At 35.5% G+C, this 18,870-nt stretch overlaps 2 protein-coding genes across 12 annotated transcripts in view; both read right to left on the minus strand.

The window, feature by feature from the left end:
• The window catches only part of FAM151B (family with sequence similarity 151 member B), a 41,214-nt gene extending 39,578 nt beyond the window's left edge, over window positions 1-1,636 (minus strand). The window contains exons 1-2 of one of the 6 annotated variants that reach the window (XM_032627369.1): window positions 765-1,633; window positions 27-305 (exon numbers count right to left, since the gene is read on the minus strand). In XM_032627369.1, coding sequence (XP_032483260.1) covers window positions 27-51 — 25 coding nt within the window. In that variant the 5' untranslated portion in view covers window positions 52-305; window positions 765-1,633. Of the gene's footprint in view, window positions 1-26 lie in introns of all 6 variants that reach the window. The other 5 variants (XM_032627368.1, XM_032627367.1, XR_004349267.1 and 2 more) reach the window with 5 other exon arrangements.
• Window positions 1,637-7,137: 5,501 nt separating this feature from the next.
• ZFYVE16 (zinc finger FYVE-type containing 16) overlaps window positions 7,138-18,870 on the minus strand; it is a 58,352-nt gene continuing 46,619 nt past the window's right edge. For 4 of the 6 annotated variants that reach the window (XM_032626694.1, XM_032626691.1, XM_032626689.1 and 1 more), the window contains 4 exons: window positions 15,290-15,452; window positions 14,248-14,353; window positions 13,088-13,255; window positions 7,138-9,896 (listed from right to left, as the gene is read on the minus strand). In XM_032626694.1, coding sequence (XP_032482585.1) covers window positions 9,735-9,896; window positions 13,088-13,255; window positions 14,248-14,353; window positions 15,290-15,452 — 599 coding nt within the window. In that variant the 3' untranslated portion in view covers window positions 7,138-9,734. Of the gene's footprint in view, window positions 9,897-13,087; window positions 13,256-14,247; window positions 14,354-14,607; window positions 14,741-15,289; window positions 15,453-18,870 lie in introns of those variants that run through there. The other 2 variants (XM_032626693.1, XR_004349198.1) reach the window with 2 other exon arrangements.

The following is an 18,870-nucleotide window of genomic DNA, read 5'->3' on the forward strand; positions in this document are numbered from 1 at the left end:
CCCGAAGCCTGGGGAGCCCCGCTTACCAGGGGCCCCGGCGGTCGCTGTCATGGGGACCGTGGTCCTCAGTCTGCGCAGGCGCTGAGCGGTGGGCGCCGCCGAAGACCCGTAACAGATGGCGAGAAAACCCGACTCTACAGAGAAGAGACCTTGCCGTGGCCTCTGACGGCCGCCTAGGAGGAGCTTCCAGGCGGAGGCGGAAGGGGCCGAGGAGCGGTGCGCACGCGCAGAGGCGGCGGCTCGAGTTTCGCCAGCGCGCCGTCTTCCCGGATGGTTTTCGCGTCCTAGTGTCGCGCGCGTCGCTCCTTTGAAAGGTAGTCAGGAAATGGGTAGTGATGAAGAACGCGGCGTCAGGGAAAACAGAAGCTGGGTTGAGACGCCAAGTTGCTGCTGTGGGGTACGAATTTCCAAATTGGATATATTTTCTCTTTTTAATTTTAGTAGCATCCTAAAAAATGACATGAAATCCTATCTCCATAAAAATGAGCGTTTCTGCATAAGGAGACTGAAGTGATAAGTTGGAAGTTTTCTGTTCCCCTCTAGACTTCTCTACCGGTTTTCACTCAGAAACTCCTAGCAGCTGGATTCTCCCACCCACTGCCTTCTTTGCCCTCCTTAACTCCTTTCCACAGCCAAGCTGGGACTGGAAAAAGCGCCAGTGGAGTCAGACTGACGTGAATTAGCAATGCAGCACTTCCATATTCTGGTTCTGTAACTCTACCACTCAATCCGTCAGTTGTAAAATTAGGATAACAATTCATCACCTCACACACAGCACAAATGGCAGCCCTTCTCGCCCAACTCTTCATATTTTAATATACGTAAGTCTTTCCAGACGAGTTGTAATTATTTCAATGTCTTCAATAAGGCTTCCGTATTCTGTGGAGTTTCTCAAGCTCAATCGAAAAGATTTCTTGAGTTTCAGAAAGCACTAAATTTTAATGACTTCATTGACCTTAAAAAAAAAATCTTTCTTGAGATATACAATTGATTGGCTTGAATTTGATCTGCATTTCCTAATGATACAAAATGTTATACATTTAAAGGGTACAATTCAGTGTAGTCACAGAATTGTGCAACCAGCACACCATCAATTTTAGAACATTTTCATCATCCAAAGCAGTCACTCCCCTTTCTCCCCAGCCTTAAGGAACCACTAATCCACTTTCTGTCTTTATGGATTTGCCCATTCTGGACATTTCATTTAAATGGGATCATAGAGTATACAGTGTTTTGTGACTGGCTTCTTTCACTTAGCATAATGTTTGCAAGGTTCATATTGTAGCATGTATCAGTACTTTATTAAATTTTTTTGTGGCCAAATTTCCATTGCATATACCACATTTATTTGTCTATTCATCAATGGATGGACTGTTGCATTGTTTCCATTTTTTGGCAACTAATGAATTTTGGCTGCTATAAACATTCTTGTACAAATTCTGTGTGGAATTATGCAGATGTATTTCTCTTGGGTATATACATAGGAGTGGAATTGCTGGTTCATATGGTAACTCTATGTTTAACTTTTTGAGGAAGTGTCAAACAGTTTTGCAAAGCAGCTACATACAACATTTTACATTCCCACCAGCAATGTATGAGGGTTCCAATTTCTCCACATCCTCACCAATATTTGTTATTATCTGTTTATTTGTTTAATTATAGCCATCCAAATGGATATGAAGCAACATCTCATTGTGGTCGTTATTTTTATATCGCTAGTGACTAATAATGTTGAACATATTTTCAAGTGCTTATTGGCTTTTTATATATTTTCTTTGGAGAAGTGTCTATTCAAATTATTTGCACATTTTAAAAATTAGGTTATTTGTGGAGGTTTTGTTGAATTGTAAAAATTCTTTATAAAGTCTGACTACAAGTCCCTTAACAGATATATGATTTACAAATATTTTCTTCCATTTTTGCAGGTTGTCTTTTCACGTTCTAGATCGTATCAGTTGCAGTACAAAAGTTTCTATGGCCTATTGATAACCGTATTAGGTCAATATTTTCATAGATTTTACAGTAACTGGCTCAATTAAAATTACTCTTCACTATCCATTTTTTAGAACTACATAGTGGAATATGTGGCATGAGATACTGATGTCTAAGATTTGCTTGAAAATACTCCAGCAAAGAAATCAAGAGATAGATGAAGCAAAAGTGGAAAATCTTGATAATTGTTGAATCTGAGGAGTGTTATAGGTTGGGTATGTGGAGTTTCATCATACCATTTTCTCTACTTTTGAGTGTTTGGAAAATTTTATAGCAAATATGTGTCTAATTACTTTTAATCTTTTTGCACAAAGGAAGGGTTTCATGTGTTAAGGGTATATGGTACACTGAAGAAAGATGTACAGAGCCTTACGAAGATCAGAATGTGAAAAATGGGCATTGACCTGATAGTTTGGAGCTGCTTTTGATGACATATTTAAAGAGGAATTAATGGTATAATATTAGCTCTGATTAACCCAATCTGGGTAGAGGTGGTGAGATTATGTGTATTAGAGGAGTGGAATAAGATGAGGTCATCTGTGGGTGACCTTTGATTCAGTACATACAATTCACTCTTGAATGAGTGTAGCTAGCCTTAGGATTTACTTTCCACTTAGCACTTAAATATATATATTAAATGTATATATTTTATAGTTTTCTGGCTTCTGTTTTGTTATTGACAAGTTTTCTGCTAGCCCAGTTGCAAATTCCCGTAACTATAAAGCAGTTTTTACTCTCTGGTTGCCTCAAATTTCTTTTTAAATATGCCTACATTGATAGCTTCCACTTACTTTGATTCCTGTCCTGGATTTATTCTGCAGTTCAGCAGACAAAAGATGTTTAAATGTCATCTGCCAAATTGGGAGTCTCTGCACTGGATTCCTACTTCCACATAATTTAATGCTAAAACGGGATCCTACTAACTCCCTAAATTGTGATTAAAAACAAACAAAAGGGCTTCCCTGGTGGCGCTGTGGTTGACAGTCCGCCTGCCGATGCAGGGGATACGGGTTCGTGCCCCGGTCCGGGAAGATCCCACATTCTGCGGAACGGCTGGGCCTGTGAGCCGTGGCCGCTGGGCCTGCGCGTCCGGAGCCTGTGCTCCGCAATGAGAGAGGCCACGGCAGTGAGAGGCCCGCGTACCAAAAACAAAAAAACAAAAAGAACCAAAAAAACAAAAAACTAATTTAATTCAATGAATTTTAAATGGCCCTCAGGCCTGAAGTTAAAGCGTTTTTGAGAATTGAGAATTTAATTACTTTATATCTTGGTTCCTTTAGCTGCTTAAATATTTTCTTTTTTAAGTTAACAAATCTGTCAGGCATTATTGCCACTCATCCAATTAGCTGTGTTTACTTACAGGGTTGAGTGAATCATGAAAACCCAGACTCATGGGATTTTGGAAGTTTTCAGCTAGCTTCTATGACACAAATACTAGACTTTTTGATATTGTCCTATATGTCCTCGAAGCTCTTCATTTTTTTCCACTTTTTTTTCTCATTGTTATTCAGACTGGATAGTTTCTACTCATGTATCTTCAAATTCACTGACTCTTCCATCCATCATCTCCAGTAATTTATTTTACTGTATTCTTCAGTTCTAAAATTTCCATTTGGTTCTTTTTATAGCTTTGATTTCTTTGGTGAAGACTTCTCTCTTTCCATTCATTTCAATAATGTTTACCTTTGCTTTGTAGAACCTGATTAATTCTTTTTGTCTTCTTCTGATAATTCCAACATTTGGGTTACCTCAGAATTGGTTTTTGTTCATTGTCTTTTCCCTTGAGAGATAATTAAGATTTCCCTAGTGTTTTGTATCTTGAATAATTTTCGATTATTTCCTGGATATTTTGAATATTATGAAATTCTCAGTCCTGTTTAAATCTTCAGAAGAGTGTTTTTGTTTTGTCTTGTTTTAGCTGGCAGTCAATCCAGTTAGTTCACACCACACATCCTGGCCTGCTTTCTGTGGGCTATTGTTCCAAAAATTTAGTTCTCAGTGACTTTGCACTACCATTCTAATCTGCCCAAATTGTGCACCACCCAGTGGCTAGTCTGAAACCTGGATAGTGAGCTATACTGTAGATCAGTTTTCAAAACCTTTGGCTGCTTCTGGTCAATTTCACACATGCACAGTGTGGAGGTGATCTCAGGATTTTATATACAAATTTAGAGGTTCCCTTTCTTCAATTCCCTCCTATCAATGATCTTCCTCACACTCTCTGGTTCTAAGATCACCCCTTCTTGGTGTTCTGGCTAGAAGGCAGAGCTTTAGCTTCCCCACAACATTGCTAGTGTTCTGCCCTGCACTGACTGCCACCATTGCACAGTGGGTAGAGAGGGGGGTGCTGCCTTTTTGCTGTCTCTAGATTAGGTAGGGCAGGGAAAGTCCACATTGCCCCATAGGGTTTACATATGGTAGGGAGGGAGGGGTGCTGCTGTTTTTCTGCAGCTCTCCTGGAATAAGGTAAGTAAATTCAAAAGGATTCTGTCTCATAGTCCCCCAACCCCCTTCTCTGTCCTCTGACTAGAGAGAGCAGACTGTTCCTTGGACTCTGTGCCAGCTGGCAGTTCCTATTTTAAAGTGCCTATGTGTAGATCCCTTTTTATTTATTCTGTTTGGAATTTGTTTAACTTCTTGAATCTGTAGAGACATGTCTTTCGTCAATTTTTAAAAGTCTACATTATATCTAAAAATATTTGTTCTGTTCTACCCTCCCCTCTCCTTCTGCAGCTAATTAAGCAGATGTTGGGAATTCTCACTGTATCCTCTATATGTTTCCATCTTTCCATCTTTTTGTTTCTCCATGCTGCATTCTGGATAATTTCTCCTGATTTATATTCTAGTTTATAAATCCTTCCAATTGGTTATATCCTGTTCTGCCTTTAAACCTATTTACTGAGTTTTAAATTTCAGTTTTTATATATTCTTGCAACATTTGTATTTAGTTACTTCCCAAATTAGTTCCATCACTTTTTAGTTTCCAGTTCTCTACAGGTATTTGACACTTGACTTTATTTCTTTAAACACAGAAAGCATAAATGTAATACCTAAGACTATATGAATTTAACTGTTTCTACTAATTCTTGCCTCTGGAATCTAGTTTGCTTATGTGCCTACTTTTTTTGTTTGTTTTGGTTTGTGTGTGGAGGGGGGACCACCTTAAAGCAAGTTAAATGCTTAAGAGTCTTTGGGTGATGTAGGCAATTCTAAACTTGGCTACAATTTTACCTAATTTATATTTCTGATTCATCCTCATCTAAAGGCTGAAACCCTTTGAGGGAGTCTCAGCCTACTGTGGGGAAGTTCTTCTGTTAGATTCACAATTCCTGTTAGATTCACCATCTTGTGTGGGCCTTGAACTTTGATATCTGTCCCCCTTACCCCATTAGGCTGTCATATTAGGGCCCCATGCTCACTTCTCTTTTTCTCTTTACTTTTGGACTGGGTGTTCCATACTGTCTTAAAAATCTCTTTGATGTTTTAAGATGCTTTTTGTATTTTAATCAGCTTTGGTTGTTTTTATCAATGGCATAGCTCTAAATATCCTAACATGCAATTTCCAGAAACAGGAAGTTTCCCACAATTGCATCTTTGTTCCTACATGGCCAAACCCTACTCTTTCTCTTGGTATTCTCTGTACTTAGCACATACTACTTGTGGAATGGAATCCATAAATGTTGATAAGAACTATGCTTAATTTTGTCAGAGCAATTAATCTTATTTTTTTTTTTTTTAGAAATTTGTAGTTATAGCTGCTCTAAGATATAGGTATCTTGTTTTAGTTAGCTAATATTAGTTGCTTCATGTAATAAACCACCAGAAAATTTAGCAGCTTAAAACAACAGACATTTATATCTGAGATTCAGAAATCTGAGAAAGGCTTAGGTGGGTGATTCTCATGAGGCTACAGTCAAACTGTGGCTGGGGCTGCAGTCTGAAGGCTTGACTGGGTTGGAGGATCCCCTTCCACTTGCCTGGCAGCTGGCTTCCCCAAGAATGAGTGACTCAATAGAAAGAGAAGGAGAGAGAGAAGGAGACAGGCAGGCAGGGAGGGAGAGGTGGGGAGAGAGGGATGAAATGAAGAGAGTGAGTGGGGAGAAATACACCAAAGATGGCAGCCATAGAACTTTTTATAACATAATATTGGAAATGACATCCCATCCCTTCTTCTATATTCTGTTGGTCACAAAGTGGTACAGTGTGGGAGGTGACTACACAAGGGTGTGAATAACCAAGAGGCAGGGATCATCGTGGGCTATCTTGGAAGCTGGCGAGCACCTTATTTTACCAAAAGAACAAAAAAAGAAAGAAAAAAAAACTTTACTATATTCGGAGGTTCATAATAAAGCTCTTGAATTAGACCTATTTCTTCATTTGTAAAAAGCATGAAAATATGGCTGTAATTTTTATCAATGCACATTCAGAAAATGTTTCCCAAAAGGTGTTAAATATTAAATTGTGTATCATTCCAAGCTAAATCTAAAACACAGAATATAAAGAGAAGATTTAAAACTACTAAAAATCTGATGTAAAAAAAAACCAAAAAGAACACCAATGTCAATTAACTGGTAAAAGATAAATTTAGATGGTGAGGCTTAGTGTTGGGTAGGAAAAAAAATAAAGGTTTTAAATATAGCTCAAATAAAAAATAACATTCCAAGTATTTTCATAAAAAATTGTTATGAGAAAAACAGTCCTCCTATGGAAACATATGGTCATAATTCCAGTAATGGATTTTCTTCTTGCTTTTCTGCCATTAAGATTGCTTTTATCAATTACACAGTGGTTGGAGAAGCAGTGAAAACTTTAAGATTCTAAATAGAAGCCACATAAATCAAAGTAATTGAGGAGATGACACTGTGTTCTTCAGTGTAAACAGCACACTACATTTTGTATAAAAAATGAGGGGAGATAATAAAAATATATTTGCTGCTACTGCACCTAAACCTTGGAAAGATACACAATAATAAAAATCACTTCTTATTGAGATTGGAAAGTGAGAAGAACAAGGTAGATGCATACAAGGTGGGCAGTAAGACTTATATTAAGTTTTTAACATTTCTTTCTGATTTTTGAATGTTTACATATTACACATATGAAGCATTTTTTTTAATCACAAAGAAAAAAATTAAAACCTAGGACTGTTTAGAGGTTTCTGGTTTATTTCAAGATATTTTCTTTTTAAAATTTGAGTCAAGTTATCAAAGTCATATTACTATTAAAAAAAGAAGAGTTGTATTCTTATAAAACAATATTTAAATCTAGGCTGTTATAAACTTAGGCAATTGAGACACCATAGTCAGGCTACTACTTTTATGATTAAATTATGATTTTTATGATTATGACTTTTATGATTAAATAAGGTAAGATATTCACACAACACAGAAGACTCTTTAAAGTAAATTGCCTTAAAAGGGAAAGTTGAATGTTTTGACATATTACTGACTCTTCAGATTTTCAGCTCTTGCCTAGACAAGTTTAACGCCCACACCTTCTCATTATTGGTATGGCTATCCTCCTGAATTGTTTTCCAACCAGCTACTCAGAAGTCATATCTCTATTTTAGCAATTACTTTTACTTTGTTAATTATCTGCTTCACACATTTATCTCCAAGAAGGAAAGAACTATTTTATTCATCTTTCAATCAATGAAGCCTACTAAAGTGCTCTGCATATAGCAAGCATATATGCATATACTAAGTCTGCTGGATTGCTGCAAAAGCAAATGGGCTAAATTTTACTTAATATTTCAAAATTCTGGAAAGACAGTATTCTTAAAAGGCATAGACCAAAAATAGATCATTGCAGACTAAGTACAAAGAACCATTCTATTTCTTCACCTTTAAAAAAATTAAAAATTTAAATTATCAATGGGAAGAACATGACCAAATGCATTCAGAAACATATTGTACATCTACAAAGAATACTTTAAAATGTGCCTCCAAAGGCACAGTAACTCCAATTTTCATTAAATGTAGAGACTTTAGGGAAACAAATCCAAAGCTATCCCATCATGGGAAAAGTCCTCTACCTTCTGGTTATTTTAAAGTAACTTCAGTATTCATAGATTGTGCCCTTAACTTATACTGCAAAATAAACAAAAATATAAAGAAAACAAATTGAGTTAGATATGCAATTGCTTATGATGTCAACAAATTTCACAAGTTATTATATCATGTTGCTTAATTTTATTTAATGTCTACAACATTTTACATTGTTTATGAAGTAGTTACTTCCAAAAGACTGATATTTTCCTCCATGCTGTGTCTTTGGCTAGTACTACAGATGTGATTCAGTAGGAATCATATGACCAAACTGATTCAAATTCTCAGTTTTTTCCTAGCCTGAGACCTAAGAACCTGAGTTATAACCCTGACTTCATCTTCAGGTTGAGATGCTTCATAAATACTTTCTTAAAACAGGGCTATTTAGTGTAGTTTCTTTTTCTTGAGACACAGGAGTGTTTTTGATACAAAAAACATATATATTCCACATTAGAATAAAAAAAGCATTAAAATAATGATTACTATTTTAAATAACTTAAATGACAGGATTAACTAAAATATGACCATTACTTTTTTTAACACAACGTACTTTAAAAAATTTTTTCTATTTGAAGTAAAGAAGAAAGTTCTGTAACAGTTTCAAATGCATAGAATTTAACTTATGTTAATATCCTGTTATAAAAAAAACTACCATATAAAGAATTTTAAATATGCAAAAGTAAGTAGTTCATTAAACTTTATACTTAATACATTGGTGTCAATGAAAATATGTAGACTTGCCAAGAAACTTTTAAGGTTTAAAGGAGAAGTTAAAAAAACACCCGTTTCAGGCATCATTTATTGCTACATAATGACTACTTCACGGGTCATCTGGCCTGTCGTCAATCACTCTTAGAAGTGGTATATACAGTGGTATACTTTGGAAGGAAAGGAGGAAAAATAATGCATTGCAATACAAAAATATTACCTATTTATACATTATTAAAGATTTATAAAACACATACCAAATCACATGTTCTTGCTATAAAAACAATATAATTATAGAAGCACAAAATCCTGAAGCACCCACAGTTACTTTAAGAATACCCATTTAATAAAGAGAAAACCATATATGTATATATAAAATAATAATTTGAAAAGAAAAAAGGCAAAATTCTGATTTTAATGCAAACAATCAGTTTATCTAATCATGGAGGTAGGTCTCCACTCCAATTATACAAATAAGTTATCTGCCTTATTCAAAGAATTACCATATAAGTCTAAGATCTGGAAACTGGTCTGTGCCATTGAAATACATTTTTAACAGACTTTAGAAACCAGTAATTTAACTGGCATATAAACAAAAAAGGTAGTTCCTTCATAAGCTTACATCTGAAAAGAGCCTTCATTAAAATCATTCTTGGCATAAAGAGGTATACCTAAGTGCAGGTACTTTGGCTTAGCATTTAAATAACACAGTTAAATGCTACAAATTTTTTAAAGACAGAAGAAATCCTTGTCTTTTTCAGTACTTGTAAAGTGTAAAGCTTCAAAAACTGTGGATCTCTTAAATTTTTGGAGATTTAAATACTGTGCTAATGATTTTTAAAAGACCATTCCTGCCTAAAAAGCAAAGCTTACATGTTTCAAACATCAAATGTATTTACTTTTAGTGTCTGTGGCATTTCAGCTTTAGTGCTGGAGTTAGTTTTAACAAATCAGTTTGCAATATATAATACGACTCACGTCCTTTCACTAAAAAAGATTTTCAATAATAAAAAATACTAATTCTATTTCTAATGGTAAGCTAGTAGAGTTGGAGGTCCCACCGTGGATCACAGGGATGAGAGCACTATCAAGATCATTTAGATAATGCTGAGGAAGAAGTTGGCCTTCAGATCCTGCCTGAAATTCAACCTGGAAAAAAAAAAATCTTGATGAGTCAACCCTAGAAAGTGAGCAATCTTGTTTAGTTCAGCAGATGAATATAAAATAAACTATTTAAGAATATCATTCAATTTAAGCACGTTAAGAAGATACTTGATATTTTTTTCATAAAATAATGTTTTACATTCTCCTTTATTTCTTCTATCTACTACATAAATTATAATTGTTCCTTCCACAGATACTATGAAAATAAAATTGCCACTACTTCATACTTCAGGTTTCTTCTCAATGAACATGTAAACACATTGGCGGACCAAGGTTTTGAATAATTGTCAACATGACTTAAATAAAGACCCCATGGTATTTAAAAAAAGATCTACTTAAAAATATTTTGAATTTATCATAAAATAATATTTGAATTTAATTTTGCCGGTGAAAATTACATTTTAATACATATGACTAAAATAATTAACAATGCTTACTCAAATAATTATCAGGTGCTTCCTTGAAAAAGGAACTTTTAATAGTGAGATAAAAATGTAAGTTCTTTTTTCCAATAAGAACTGTAACACATCCTGCCTGAAGAAGAGCAAACCTTCAACACATGGAATTGTTCATGTTAAGATTAACCATTCTGGGACTTCCCCGGTGGTCCAGAGGTTAACACTCCGCACTTCCATTGCAGGGGGCGTGAGTTCAATCCCTGGTCGGGGAACTAAGATCCCACATGCAGCGTGGCGCCGCCAAAAAAAAAAAAGATTGACCATTCTAATGAACAACCTGGACTGAAATCTATTATACTGGATGTCAGAAACAGTTAAAAAGGCACATTAAAATACTACTGGATTGGAACTTCCCTGGTGGTGCAGTGGTTAACACTCCATGCTCCCAAGGCAGGGGGCCCAGGTTTGATCCCTGGTCAGGGAACTAGATCCCACATGCCGCAACTGAGTTCACATGCCACAACTAAGGCGCCCATGTGCCACAACTAAGGAGCATGCCTGCCGCAATTAAGGAGCTCATGGGCTGCAACTAAGACCTGGCACAACCAAATAAATAAATATTTTTAAAAAATACCAGTGGAGTACCACTTTTCACCTATCAAATTGGCAAAGCTCAAAAGTTTGATTATATACTGCTTTGATAAGGATGTGAGAGAAAGAACACTCTCATAAATTGTGGTAGAAATATAAATTGTCATAACCTTTATTTGAGACAATATGGTAATGTCTATTGAGTACATACTTGGACCCAGCAATTCTACATCTAGGAATATTTCTTATATACTCACACTTATGCAAAAGCAAACTATTGTGGATACCTTAAATATCAACCAGGACATACCAAACATGGATAAGCACTAAATAAATTATGGTACATTTATATAATCAACTACTACTGTGCAACTTTAAAAGGAATATGTAATTAAATGAAATATCTCTAAGATATATTAAGTTAAAGAAGCACTGTTTAAAAAAAAAGTGAGAAGAGAACAAAAAGGACGTACAAACTTAATTGCTCATACATGCAAAAAATTACAAAGAATACATAGAAATGGATAACATTTGACTGCCTGACCAAGAAGGGAGGATGAGGGGGAGTATGGAAGTGGACTGAAGGGTTAGGAGTCAAGGGTAGGAAGGCGATCTTTCCAGGGCTATCACCTGATGCAACTCTACTGGGAACCATTTACATTGTAGTCTGGAGTTAATATCTCCAGAGGTCACCAATTAAATAGAGTACTGTGTGAATGCTGCTCTCTAGCGTGTTTAATGAGGTGGTCCCGGTATATATATATTTGTGAGATAATAGAAAATATATATTGGTCTCTGACCCCAATTCCTGGCATAAAGCTCCTAAAACCCTTGTCATTTCCTAAGTGATAAGAATACCAGTAACATCTCTTATTCTAATATTTATCTTTGATCCCATCCCTGACACAGGGCTCCTAAAAAAGTTGTAAATTCCTGAGTGATAAGAGATGGAGGAGCATCTTTTGTTCTTTTGAGTCAACTCTGGATGGGCTCCTAGATAGGGGCTGGTCACCAGAAAGACCAAGCCCATGATTAGAAGTTTTAAATTTCCAGCCCTACCCCTCATTCTCCAGAGAGGGGAGAGGGGCTAAAAACTGAGTTAATAATTGATCATGCCTACATGAGGAAACCTCCATAAAATCTCAGTAGAAGTGGGCTGAGAGAGCTTTCAGGCTGGTGAATACATCCACACTGGGAGGGTGACGCACCCAACTCCGTGGAGACAGAAACTCCTGCTCAGGACTCTACCAGACCTTGCCCTATGTATCTCTTCATCTGGCTGTTCATCTGTATAGCCTTTAATGAACTGACAGACATAAGCAAATGTTCCCCTGAGTTCTGTGAGCCGCTCAAGCAAGTTAATTGAACCCAAGGAGGAGGGGGTCATTGGAAGCTCTGATCCATAACTGGTTGGTCAGAAGCACAGGTGATAACTGACTGGTATATGAAGTGGGGGAGGAGGCAGTCTTGTAAGAGCTGTAGGATCTGATGCTATCTCCAGGTAGATCAAGTCAGAATAAAGTTGAATTCTTAGACACCCTGCTTGTGTCTGAGAATTGCTTGCTGGGGTGGGGGAAAGCCTCCACACATCTGGTGAGCAGAAGTGTTTTCAGTGAGTAGTGAAAGAGACACACAGGAAAGACATAGAAGGGAAGAAATCGGTTTTTCCCTACATGGGAGGAAAAAACTGAAAATTTCCCTTTTTTAACATTTTTAGACTTTTGTAATTTTAAGTCACATGAATATAGAATTTAGTCAGCATAATTAAAAAACCTACTTATCAAGCAGGAATGTTGTGGAGCAGGGGTCAGCAAACTATGGCCTGTGGGCCAATGTGGCCCACCAACTGTTTCTGTAAACAAAGTTTCACTGGAACACAGCTAAGCTGTTTAGTTTACATACTGTCTACAGCTGCTTTCACACTATAATGGCACAGTTAAGTAGTTGTGAAAGAAATCTGACAGACCGCAATGCCTAAATTATTTACTGTCTGACCAAAAAAAGTTTGCTGGCCCCTGCTGTGGACAGTAAAGGAGATAATGTACAGGAATTGTGTACCGAACATTAACGTTCAACAAACTTTAGTTCTCTTCAGTGATCTCAAAGTAAAAGGTTAAAGAAAAACTTTGGATTATTTTAATATAAGATATATTCATTTCAAAAAGACATCACAAAAACATGCCTCACCATATCAGTGTCAATGGAAACTCTGAGGCCAATTTTATTTATCCCATTACTCTTTAGAGTTTTCAGGTGAGGGCACAGTGCAGCACTACAAGCCATGGCTATTTCTTTTGCAAACTGATAACGAGTTGCTGAAATAGATAAATCCTGGTCCTTTAGAAAGTAGAACACCTGAAATGTATTTAATTAGGAAACAAGTCATGATTAAGATTAGAAGTAGCTTTAAAAATGCAAAAATTGCTACCTTCAATTCAACTTTATGAATAAAATTCCAATGTTAGTGCCATGAAATTCACTAGTTAGGAACATTATATATATATAGTGTGTATATATATATAATATATATATATATATATATATATATATATACACACACACACACACACTATATATATAGCCTGATCTATAGTATAAGTAAAACTTAAAACCAAAGATTACGGAATATGGGAATGACTTAGCTATTTTTGCCTAAAGTTAACTTGTAGCAACAGAAGCTTTGTTAACTTGGTTTAAAGAAGCGTACTAATGAGCCCACCCTATAAGACCACCATCCCATAAGGACATCTTAATGAAGTTAAGATCAAACAAAGAAATAATGTTCTATAATTTCTATACCCTCTATAGTTTCTATCTTCTACATGTGTAAAATCACAAAGAATACCTAAGAAATCAGTAACGTTGATTGTCTGACCCAGGATGTAGAGTGAGGGGGAGAATGGAGGTAGACTAAGGGGCTGTGAGGCTACAGTTTCATATTCTCTTATTTTTAAAAAACTGGAACATGCAAAACTAACTTTCATATGTGAGTGCTGATTATAAACTGGTATCTATAAAATATTTTATTGTTTGTAAAATAAGAGAAAAATGAAAACACCATGGTCAAATAACATGTTATTATACAAACAAAGATGGCAATACCGTGAAAACTTAACTGCGAGCTGACAGGCAGTACCACCATACAATAACCTGAAATGATCCTATGGAAATGCAAATCTGGTGTATATAAGGCAGTCTGGGGTGGAGATATGTGTGTCTCAAGGTGTAATGAAAGTGTAATACGCTGCACTTAAACATTCAGAGGTTGAGTACTGCGAAATCTCCAAATTAACAAGAACATATCCAAACACAGCATGTAAATGGAAGGAAACGTCTTTATAAGTTACCTCAGTACACTTTACAATCTTCTCATCAGTTTCAAAATCTGCTTCCAGTTTTATTTTTTCACTTGGAAATCCTTGTAATGATATTCCATCCACTGAACTAATAACACTGCAGAATAAAATATAATAGAACAGATTTATTTAATACCAAAGTACTTTCTATGAAGTAAATTATTAGACTTGGACAAATGGAATAAGGATAAAAATTATGAAAGCTATAAATTTAAAGCAGCAGTAAGACATCTCAATTATACAAAAAATAATTAAAACTTAGCTCATATTCGTTTACCAAGATTTCTTGATTGTGTAGCAAATTATATCTACTTTTTCATATGCCCAATTCAGACCTGAGGTTTAAAATACCTTAGTCTCCTAACAGAAAAGCTGTCTCATGAATTGCAAAACTCTATTTTGGAATCCTTCAGCATTAGCCCTTCTCTTCCTTTTTTGCTCCAGATCTCTTAGCCAGTCTCCAAAAAAGAAAGAAAATGGGTAACTAAAGAGAGGAGGGAATAGCAGTAATATTCTGTAAGGCCTCTAATGTACATATTATTGAATTCAGTTGTTTGCATTTACAGTGGATCAATATAATACAGAATAAGCACCCAAAGGGAATCCATTACTTATTTGATAAAAATAATCCTAAGATATTCCATGAAAATACATATCTGGTATATAAAAGGCAGTCTGGGGGGGAAATATGTATGTGCCTCAATGTATCATATAACAGACAAAGTATCTTGTCTTTCTCAGACCTGGCATCAAGCCTACACTGCTACACAATGCATAGCATTTGCCCCCTCCCAAACTGACCACCCTTTAATAGTTTACAGCATCCTGGCTAAGAAAACACACATGATGCTGGTTAGGTACATTTCTGAAAAACCCAGACTGCATTTATTAATTAAAGTATATGCATTTAAATTAATGGTATAATTCTATATTTATTTATAAAATATTTAATTTTGTTAATTTTGTTAACAGGATGTTTTTATCCTTTCTCCTCCATCAAATCAATTACATATTGATAACAAAAAATTCCTACCCTTTGTTTCCTTTTTCTTCAGAATCTACCCAGCAGATGTCCACATATTCTCTCATGTCTACAGCATCAACTTTCCCACATGTAATTTTAAAGTCTTTTTGTTCTCGTAGAGCTAGCCGTAAGCCATCCATGGTCTCTGGAGTTATTTGTACCATTAAGCCATCTAAAAATGAGAGTTATGTTTCACATTTCTTTTACTGAATATAAATTTATATGTCTAAGCCATAAATTTTGCTATCAAAATATGTTCCATGCAAGTTTTAGACTATCTATTAAATCATCTTGATGGTTGTTTTCTGTTAGGGAATATGAAAAATATTTCACAATGTTAAGGATTCTTTTTTTTTTTAATGCTTAAACAAATAAAGGTGAGAACTTCCACTTCTGGCTATGATGAAATAATGATGCCAAACTGCCCTTTCATTATGGTAACCAACCATAAAACTAGACAAAATGTATGAGGCAATTGTTTTCAGGTTCTGGACAACAGGAAGTACAATACCATGGTCCCTACAGGAAAACTCAACAGGTGAGCCCATAACTGCCCAGGCTCTCTGCTTGGGGACAATTTCTGCATGGTGACCAGTAGGCCTACAATTGCTCTACTGGGCTGAGAAGTCAGAGATAAGACTTTAGGGAAACCTGAAATCTGTGGTCAAGACACTAAAAAGGGGAGCATCAGGAGACTGTGTTCAAGGACTTTTTGAGTCCTTGGACCATAACTGAGAACATATTAATAGAGTGACCCTCGATGAGGCATAACAGAAAATGGCTATTATATGGTTGGGAACAGAACAGAGATAATAGAAGTCAAGCAATGTTGGGGGATATTGGTAGTCTAGACCAACCAAAATAGACATTAGCACCTCATTAACCTGAACTGTGCAATGCCAAATCAAAGCTCTTACAAAATCTACAGGCAAAATAGATTTGGAGAATGAGTCCTGCCAGACTGTAAACACCTTAGGATATCCATAGATCCATCTGTTAAAAAAAACAAAAAATAAAGACTATACAAGCTCAGGGTAAGCAGACATAAAATGCCTGCTTAAACATAAATAAGCCTTCTTCAGCAAAAAAATCCCTTTACAAAAAGCTAAAAGAATCTAAAGTCTCTAAAGCATATCAATAATGACAGTACAAAATAAAAAATTACGAAAGACAGGAAAATGTGAGCCCCTATAAAACTGAAACTAACCATGAGATGGCCAAGACATTGGATTAAACACAAAAACACTTTAAAATATCTATTCTAAAATATATTCAAGGACCTAAAGGAAAACACATTTAAAGAATGAAAAGCAAATACTGGCTAAATGTATAAACAGATTTTTAAAAATCTGAACAGAGAAATAAAACTGGAAACGCCCCCCCCCCAAATTCTATAACTGAAAAGTATAATCCAACTAAAACAGAAACCTTAATGGATAGGCTTAATAGTAGATTGAAAATGGCAAAAGAATCAGAGAACATAAAGAAAGGTCAACAAAAGTGATCAAAACTGAAGAACCCAGAGAAAAATGAAGAAATATAAAAAGGGCATCAAAGACCCTTGGGATGGTATAAAACAGTCTAATACAGATATGGATTACATATACATAGATAGACTATCTCCCAGAAGGAGAAGAAAGATCAGGACATTTAAAAAAATGGTAAGAAATTCCCCAAATTTGATGAAAAATATTGACACACACATCCAAGGAGTTCAATAAATGCCAAATAGGATAAATACAAAAAAACCCACATTGAGGCACACCACTGTAAAACTGGTGAAAACCAAAGATAAAGAGGCTATCTTGAAAACAGACTGAGGAAAAGGGCACATTAAATACAAGGAAACAAATATAAAAACTATTTCTGACTCTTCACTAGAAATAATGAGGGCCAAAAGACAATGAAATGACATCTTTAAAGAAAATAAAGACTTTCAAAGCAGAATTTTATGTCTAGCAAAAATACCCATAAAAATGAGAATGAAATAAAGACAGCTTCAGAAAAATGAAAAGCAAGACAACATTAGATAAATTAAAGCCAGCCAACCTGTATTACAAAAAATACTAATGACTTCTTGGTGTCTGCTCCATGTAAAGAGCTTGGAACTTGTCACTTCCATCCTCACAACAAGAAAAAAGCTGAACAATAAAATACCTAGGAATAAACCTAACTTCTATTCAACATAGTACTGGAAGTCCTAGCCACAGCAATCGTACAAGGAAAAGAAGAAAAGGTATTGAAATTGGAAGGAAAGAGGTAAAATTGTCATTATATGCAGATGACATGATACTCTATATAGAAAACTCTAAAGACTCCACACAAAAACTATGAGAACTGATAAACGAATTCAGCAAGGTAGCAGGCTACAATATTTACAGAAATATTTTGCATTACTTTAAACAAACAAATATCAGAAAGTAAAAAAAAAAAAAACCCTTTAAAAATTGTATAAGAAAAATACCTAGGAATAAACCTGACCAAGGAGGTGAAAGACCTACATGCTGAGAACCATAAAACATTGATAAAGGAAACTGAAGATGATTCAAAGAAATGGAAAGATATCCCATGCTCTTGGATTGGAAGAATTAATATTGTTAAAATGGTCATAGTATCCAAGGCAATCTACAGATTTAATGTGATCCCTATCAAATTAACCATCACATTTTTCACAGAACTAAAACAAATAATCCTAAAATTTATATATAACCACAGAAGACCCAGAACTGCCAAAGCAATCCTCACAAAAGAACAAAGCTGGAGACATAAGCCTCCCAGACTTAAGATAATACTACAAAGCTACAATAATCAAAACAGCGTGGTGTTGGCACAGAAACAGACATATGGATCAATGGAACAAAAGACAGAACCCAGAAATAAACCCACACACCAACAGTCAATTAATCTTTGACAAAGGAGGCAAGAACGTACAATGGAGAAAAGACAGTCTCTTCAACAAGTGGTGTTGGGAAAGCTGGACAATCTCATGTAAATCGATGAAATTAGAACACTTCCTCACACCATATAAAAAGATAAGCTCAAAGTGGATTGAAGATCTAAATATAAGACATGACACCATAAAACTCCTAAAAGAGAACATAGGCAAAACATTCTTGGATGTAAATCATAGCAATATTTTCTTAGGTCAGTCTGCCAAGGCAAAAGAAACAAAAGCAAAAATTAACAAATGGAACCTAATCAAACTCAAAAGCTTTTGCACAGCAGGGAAGCCATAAACAAAATGGAAAGACAATCTACAGAATGGGTGAAAATATTTGCAAATGATGCAACGAAGGGTTAATTTCAGAAATATCCAAACAGTTCATACACCTCACTTTCAAACAAACAACCCAATCAAAAAATGGGCAGAAGACCTAAACAGACATTTTTCCAAAGAAGACATACAGATGGCCAACAGTCACATGAAAAGATGCTCAGTATCACTAATTATTAGAGAAATGCAAATCAAAACTACAATGAGATCACCTCACACCAGTCAGAATGGTTATCATCAAAAAGTTTACAAATAATAAATGCTGGAGAGGGTGTGGAGAAAAGGGAACCCTCCTAAACTGTTGGTAGGCATGTAA

The sequence above is a fragment of the Phocoena sinus genome, chromosome 3 (genome assembly GCF_008692025.1).
Source record: "Phocoena sinus isolate mPhoSin1 chromosome 3, mPhoSin1.pri, whole genome shotgun sequence".
NCBI lineage: Eukaryota > Metazoa > Chordata > Mammalia > Artiodactyla > Phocoenidae > Phocoena > Phocoena sinus.